Genomic DNA, 8,203 nt, shown 5'->3' on the forward strand with positions numbered 1-8,203 from the left:
GCTAAGCCTACAGCCCGGTTATCAGCAGCAGGCTGAATGCATAAAAATGCATTTAGGAGAAAACCGATGTCTTGAACGGAATTTCGGACATTCCCAAGAAAATGTAAGGTCGCCGCTTACGTGTTGTGGCGAAAACTGCCATAAAATCTCGTAATTATAGTCGGAGCGACCGCGGCGAACCGCGATCACCTCCTCTTCCTCCTCGTCTTCCCCAATAAATAAATAAATAAAATAAATAAATAAATAAATTTAGGCATCGGAATAGCTCGTCATAACTGGTCTCTTGTCAAGGCGATTCCCGCCCGGATTCAATATAGCACCTTTCAGGGAGTCTGTTTACTGGAATTCTCGCCTTTAGATCGGACGAGAACCGGCGTATTCAGCATGGTATCATCGTTCCATTTGTGCAACACGTCGTCTACTTTAAGTTGTTTATAGACAAGTCTCACTTTACCGCGCCTAGTTGGGATAGCAGCCGTGTCGTCCCACAGTGTCTCTCTTGTTGCACGTGTGGTCTTCTAAATCCAAAAGCTTGTCTTCCAGGTTACGTGCACCTGTTTCGAGGAAAGTTATTTTGGAACTGACCTCTGTAAATGTAGAAGCTAAGGTTTCTACCGTATCAAGCTTTGATTCTATTTCGTCAATCCTTTCACCGAAACTAATCTGGCCTTGGCAAGAAGCTCACCAGTCGTCTGGCTCAACATCCCCGCATTGCATCAAAGGCGACAAGAAAAACATTTGAGCTGAACAGAATACGTTATCAATGCTACGTGGCACGTCAGGTGAATGAAAAATGAAGCATCTATCACTTGTTTTAACAGATGAGGCATCACGACTAACTTGCATGAAGAATACGAAAGGATTTGACATGCTGCTGCGTGGCCAGCCGACGTGCCCACTGAGGGGGCTGGCTAGCTGCTGGCTGGCTGCTGGCCTTGCGCTTCTGAGCACGACGTCGCGGGTTCGATTCCGGGCCGCGGCGGCCGCTTTTCTGACGGAGACCAAAAGCAAAAAATGCCTGTGCGTACGATATTTTGGCTCACGTTAAAAACGCCCAGGTGACCAAAATTAATCCGGAGCCCTCCACTACGGCGTGCCTCATCGCCTGCGTTGCGTCGGCGCGTTCAACCCTACAATCGATCACGTTGCCATTACACATACTAAACTGCCCATCATTAAGTATCCCACATTTGGGAGTGGACACTTCATAGTTATTTTTCATTAAACATATAACCTCTAGGTAAGAGCAAACAAAGATTATGTCCTCAAAAACTACATAAGAATAAGCATTAAATTTCTATAATACAAGAATATTGCGTTTATTTTGGCATTGATATTTAGTGTAAAATAAAACAGTGCTTTCTCTCTTCATTCACGAAATGTTGAATACGCTCTTGCGAGTGAAGAAGGGTAATCCCTTTTTCGGTATATCCGAACAGTAGGCTACATGCCATCGTTGCGCAGGATGTCCGCCACTCTAAGGTACGGCCTCAGACGATTCCAAGTGGAGGTATCTAGCTGGTCCAGATGAACCCGGCCGTCTCCCCGTGGCCGGCAAGTGACCCTCTCCCTCACCACCCCCGCTGCCCTCATGAAGCCGTCCAAACCATGGAGGTCCCGCACACTTGCAAACACTTTGCCGAATGCTGCAGGACGATCCAGGGACGCGAGCTCGGAGACCTTGTCGATCAGGGCCGGCCTCCACGCCATTGGCTCCAGCGCCTCCGAGCAGTACCTTCTGCGGTCCACCCCGGCCACGAACCTAGCGGCGCGCGAAACGAGCGACTGATTTCGTCTAACTGCGTGCGTCACGGCAAACCAGCGCCGGGAGAATTTGATCTGCTCCGGCGGGAAACCAAGGGAAACGAGGTTGAAGTTACGAGAAATGCCGCGGGACAACATTTTGACGAAATGCTTGAGCGGCAGGTCGGGGAGGTTGAGGTAAACGTCGTACAAGCTCCGGCTCATGAGTATCACGTCCGCGAGGTATCTGTTTTCGTCGACGGAGTAGACACCTGTGTGCAGCACCAGCTTGTTGACTGTTAGGTTTCGCTCCAGGCCGTTAATAATGGCAACCCTGAACTTCTCGTCAGCAGGCCTCTGCCCTCGAATGGTGGTTGGAAATCGAAGCACGAGTTCCCTCAACACGGTGGTTGATGCCAGGTATGCGCCAATCATCGGTCCGATGCAGTCTTCCATGCAGGTGGAACTAAAGTCGAATTCTGCCCTCGTGATGTGGCGACACGATTTCAACGTAGGAACCACGTGGTTAATCAGAGCCACGCCCGTCCATTCCCTGACGTAAAAAGAGACGTTGGAAAGTTGCTTGCAGTCCGTTATCGTTAGGTGAGGCCTATCGAGAAAGGAAACGCCGGTCTCAGTTGGATTGGGCTGGTCATATATGTAGCGCATCCGCGAAGACAGAAATGGGCCAAGGTCTTCGATGGTAGCCTTCCGTATAGTGGGACTCTTCGAAAGCTCATGAAAGAAAACCGCACATTCTAGCGGGGTAAATTCGGTGAGGCTGAGCTGAATTTCTTCCAGCGACCGATTCGTCTGCAAGATCGACAGCCATGGACGAATGCGCTCTGAGATTTCACCGGAGTCCCCGTTTTCGTAGCGAGGGCCGAAGACGCCAATGTCCTCTTTCTTCCATTCACAATTCACCATTAAAAAGCTTCGAAGGGTCGAGTTGTGTGTGAGGAAATTTTCAATTGCGCGAACCGCCTGATCATCGATGAAGAAAAATCTGAGGTAGATACTGCGGAGACTTTTGCTGTGACCCACGGCATCAATCACGGATTTCAGTTCGCCGCTTCGGCAATGAGCAGTACAGGAGAGAGAGAGCGAAGTTAGTCTGCTGTTTCCCTGCACGTACCTTGAAAACGAGTCCGTGTAGTCTCTCTTCCCCGGAAGGATGCAGCTGGAACTGAAGGAAAGCTTCGCGAGAGTGGCGTTCTTATCCAAGGCATCCCAGAAGAGCTTCGCTTCGAATGCATCCACAGCTACATTCATCACGTCGAGTGTCTTGATGGATGTTGATTTCGCAAGGAAGGAGCACAGCGGCCTGAAGAAGCCGCGCGGACGATCAAGGGCGTTGCAACGCAGCTCTTCAAGGACTGTTAGCGAAGACTCGGAGGTCAAAATGTCGTCCATCAGCCACTTGTTCCTACCAACGTTGATGCTCTTGAGCGCTGATGACCCCTGAATGCCACGACTTATCAGTTTCCTGTGTCTGGAGTTTATGCTCCAGAAACCCATGTGGAAGGCCACGACGCATGTGTGTTTTTTCAGTAGTATGAACGCCAGGGTGAAAGCCCGGTGGATCTGTTCTAGAGTGATGGTGTCGAGATTTTCTGGACCAAAGGAAACCAGGTGGAGCCGTCCAGGCGCCTCTTCTCTCAGCTCGAACTGGATGAGGGACAGGTACTCGTTCCACACTTCGATGTCGCTAAATATGTGGCAAGGCCCGCTGTCTGACGCAGTGCACTCTTCTGGACATCGGAGGGCCGCACCCGTTAAAGTGCTTCTGCAGTGCTTTATACAGGCCAGCTCCAAATCGCCGGGCCCTACTTCGGCTATGCTCATCTTCGTTTCACTGTTCCTTGTCAGGCGAGTAACAGCCAGCTGAAATGGAAAGCAAGAAAGCAGGGTTGTGCATTGATTTCTAGTTCGGGAGAAAATGCTTTAAGAATGCATTTCATTTATTTCATATTTCGACACGAATATCTGATTTAGGCAGCAAACGATTTTGCGTCGTAGGGGAGCAAAGATTGGGTGCATTCACATACAATGGCGACGATAAGTATCTAGCTTCTTGACAGGAATGGGACAGTCACGAAAGTAAACACGGGGAACAAAGTTCTAGAGTAGAACGTCGTTGATACATTTTTCAAAAAAAAAGCGTATGATTCAAGCTTGCTAGGCTTCAAGCTTGCTTTAAATTAGCAAATTAGGAACTGCCGGTGGTCAAAAACGCAATTCGGGTGAAAATAAAAAAAAATAAAAATTTCCCAGGACACCATAGAGCATCTTACGAGTACCGAATGCGAAAGCATCAAGGTCCAATTGAACGACGCTGGCTGCTCCTCTCAATTTCGCGCTGCGAGTTATTGGGGCTCCTCTACCGCATTTTGAGGTCAGCGGGTCTCCTGATAGTCCGCACATGGCGTGTAGCTGCAGCGCCTAGCATGACCCTCATAGCTAGAGCTGCGCTATCTGCTTTCCGCGTGGCTCTGTAGAGGCCAGGCGTTATCCAGCAGCGTGGTCCTTCACTTGCGTTTTAGTGCGAAGCACTTTGCCGCCCGCTACAGCTTGTTGACGGCGGTGTTATCAGCGGTACTGAACGAACGAAGCGACAAATGAAGACCGAAAGAAAACGGAGGGGAAAGTGTGGCGAAAGTGGGACGGGGAGGGTGGTATGCCGTGCCGACCCGAGACGCTCCCCGTTGGGGACGCATGGCGAAAGTGTGAGGTGGGGGGGAGGAGGCAGTGAGACTCGCTGGGCTGTGGCGACGTGCTGCGAGATGACGCCATGGCAGCGCGTGCCCATAGAGTCTCATACGATGTTAACTAGAGGTGAAACTGGCGCTAGAGTCAACGCAGACTCCCAAACGGCGCTTACGCTTCAATGGGAATGATGGGTAGTTCTGGAACCGGATTGCGTTGAATCGAAACTGGCCTAAGGCTCCGCAAATTGTGTTTTTTGTCAACGAAACTCTTCTTGTGCAGTTTGCTGTTTACAAATTACATGGCGAACAAGAAAGTTAGGGGCAAAAAACAGGTTTTGTACGAAATAAAACGGCGGGTTTAAATAAAAAGCAGACGCGGAGTCGACGAGGTTTGCGGAGTACATTTGCCGTTTCCCGCCAACTACAGAGGGACCAAAAGCTGTTCGTAAAAGTTTCGAAGCTCGTAGTTTTAATATTACGAAAAGTTATGTGCTCCTAAAAAAGGAAACCGATTACTTTTAGTAGAAGTTATTCAAGCCTGAATTAGTGACATTCATCAAGCAGCGTTCCTATATGCAGCCGGTACTGATGGTCTACGCCGTAGGAGCCGGCGTTCGCACGAGAGGTGTGGCTGTTCCAAGCAATTCGCAACTGGCATCAGTTTCAAAAATACATTGCTGTGACGAATGAGCAACGCCGCAACTTATAATTCGCAGACAACTTCGCCGCACACAGCGCGGTCATTTGTGTTTTCCTGCTCGCTGAGCCGGCAATGAATTGATAACCGACCCAATTAGCAACTCTGGTTATAAAACATTTCACTCAGTGCGATGTCACTGCGCGTGCGGCGTGCAGTTCAACGAGAAACGTATTTTTGAACGCTTCTTCTAACACCCCGCGTAGGCAAATGCGTTCGTGTAAGTCCAAAACGAAAACGAAACTGCCTGCATGACTTCATCCACAGTAACGTTCGCGAGCCATCTAGCGCCAATCCGAATCCAGAACTACTCATCACGCCCATTAAGGCCGGCGATCGCAGCGCCAGGTTCCTCTCTCGTTATTGTTTGCAACTATTAGCGTGCCGTCGTGACACGTTCACTTCTTGAGACGCAGTTCGCGCCGCCAACGCAGAGGCTTACGATCGCTGCCATTTGCGCGGGAGGTTCAAACACGCTGTACAATAACATGCTCGGCGATAGCAACGCGCTACGAAATAACGGCATAGTAGCGCGCTCCGCCGTGCGTTCGCTCATCACGCGATCCCTCGCTAAGGCGCAGTAGATATGCGCGCCGTGATCGAGAAGATTGCACTTCGCTCTGCGCACCAATTTCTCATTATGGAGTATCGTAATCGTCATGCGTTTATTAAGGGGAAGATGGTGCTATGCAATGCTTCGCAGTCGCGTGGAAGCCGTTCTCACTTTCTAACACCGCCATCAATGCCAACGCTAGATTTTCTGTTCAAGGAGCTATTTGCCGTTTACACACTATAACGGCTCGGCAAATTTGCTGCAGCTTTACCATAATGTCGTGCTTACCCTTTAGAGGCATTCAATTCCGGGTAGGAATTTTCTCTGAGGTTCCACGTAGAGCCACAGCCGTTGCTGGTAGCTGCCAGGCTGTTCCGGATGCGAAAAGAGCCGTCCTGGTGGCGGCCGTCTGGCAGCTCTTGTAGCAGTGGCTTCCGTGAGGGGTGCTGGAGGCCAGGTTGGAGCGCGACGCCGAACCTGCAAGCGCGTCGCCAAATGAGGGCGCGTGGAGCCGCTGATGGTTCCGTCTTCTTCTTTTGAATCCTGTTGAAAGTGCGACCAGCTCGGGAACTGAAAAAAAAAAAAAAAAACGCACCGAAAAAGGCTCTGTCTAGAGTGCCATCCGAAGGTTTTATAAGCACTCCGCTATATCGACGTCCACCGGCGTTTTATGACAAAATTGCCACGCCCGGCAGTACATCGCTCTAGATAACATAAAGCTAGTCAACCTAACCTAAACATAACATAAGCTAACCTAACGCACACAAAGAAATCATTCAAAACACCAAAACTAACCTAAGGTACAAATATTACGGTTAAATAAAAAAAAACGAGTCAAGAGCCGGTGTCGACTCACCGGCTCGGGGTCTATAAGCTAAGACGTATCCTCTACACTACAACGACAGACTCTTTAGGCGGTGCTAGCCTAGTGTTAACTATTCGAATGTCTTCGGACGGCACTCTAGCCATGCCTGCAACGATCAGCTAGAGTGCCGTCGGACGGCACTCTAGACACTGCGACTGAAAAAAAGGTTTCCTCACAACACACACACAGACAAACACGCAGGCACATAAAAATGCACAAAAAATAACCGCAATATTTCTTGTCCATATCAACACTTTCAATTTCTTCTACCACCGACCGCGAGACTATGTTTCGTTCGATGCGCGAGCCACGGCCGCTCGATGGAAATATCGCGACGGAAACGAGGTTGTTTCCATCGAGCGGCCGTGCACGACCGAGCGAACATATCGTGAAGCTTCCTCAGACTCTCCAGCAAGGATGGCACTTTCTGAGTCTGTTGTAGACGTCGTTGAACCGACTCCTTTAATAACCGCTGCTACGTACCGTAGGATGTTGAAAGTCCAAGAACAGCAAGAATCAGTGTTATTGTCCCTGGGATAATTTAATCATCTGAAATTCTCATGGAAACCTGAATGGTGCCCTTCGTGCAACTTAGAGGTGATTATTACAGCCCTACATTGTCCAGTACCCCAGTTGAATAGGTAGTTGCACAGGTCTCGTCTGGCGGCAACAGCTCTGTGCAGCTACTGTAACGAAGACGAGTCTGTAGAACACTACCTGTTGACATGTCGACGTTTTTCACGCGTCAGACGTCAGTCCCTGGAAGTGCCGCTTTGCAGTTTGGGGATATCCCGAACAGTGTAGGCCGTACTACCATTCGGAGCTTCCGACATTGGGTTCTGCCGCCGGGATGTATGATGTGGCCTCCTTCGCTTCATGGAAAATTCCAATAGATTCACTTTATCATTGCGATTAAGCACTCTCGCCTTGAATTTTCAGATTTTTTTTTTGTCGTTCATGGAACCAAAACCCTTTCCAACCACTCTAAATTCTCTTTTCTAAGCGCTTCGTAATTAGATAAGAATTCCATTAATGTTAACCGTCCTCAGTTAATTGGCCGATCCCCTGATTGGGTATATGCCATATCTAAAGGAGCAACAGCAACGACAACAATCGTATACACATTTACATTTTGGGAATAACAATTTAGGTTACACGTTTTGTTACGGCGGTCACGTGTTGTCCCATCATTTACAATACAAATCATGCTTGAAATAAGCAGCGACAGCTCTGCCACTTTAAATTGGTGTGCATGAAATACCAACGTCGAACTTACGCTCGTGACATTTTTGTTTTGGTTATAAATAACGTAAGCGCGTTACTTTTATCTAGTGGCAACGCGGGCCAGTAACGCGTGCCCTAATTTCGAGGGAACAAATACCGGACCCTGTAATTTTTTTTTTTTTCATGTGTTCCGGGACTCCGGTTTTACTAAACCTGCTCAACAACAAACATGTTTTGAACAGTCACATTCAGCTTTAATGGGAAGTACAATCTGCAGGGTTTAGTTTGTCTCGAACCCAAAGACGTGGAATGGTTCTTGGTGTGACAATCATTGGCTGAGAACTGGCTGCTGTTATTGTGTAAACATGGCCGCGAATCGTTACGGGGCGTTGCTCCCATCTGGCACAGCGCGG

General features: G+C 49.0%; 1 protein-coding gene across 1 annotated transcript; it reads right to left on the reverse strand.

The window, feature by feature from the left end:
* Positions 1 to 1,443: 1,443 nt before the first annotated feature.
* On the reverse strand, positions 1,444 to 2,893 carry LOC144148516 (uncharacterized). Its single transcript, XM_077680039.1, has one exon. The coding sequence runs from the start codon at positions 2,668 to 2,670 to the stop codon at positions 1,444 to 1,446; it is 1,227 nt and encodes a 408-aa protein (XP_077536165.1). The 5' UTR covers positions 2,671 to 2,893.
* Positions 2,894 to 8,203: the final 5,310 nt, after the last annotated feature.

Source organism: Haemaphysalis longicornis, unplaced genomic scaffold, assembly GCF_048455015.1.
Source record: "Haemaphysalis longicornis isolate Haplotype H1 unplaced genomic scaffold, Haemaphysalis longicornis Haplotype H1 scaffold_8, whole genome shotgun sequence".
Lineage (NCBI taxonomy): Eukaryota > Metazoa > Arthropoda > Arachnida > Ixodida > Ixodidae > Haemaphysalis > Haemaphysalis longicornis.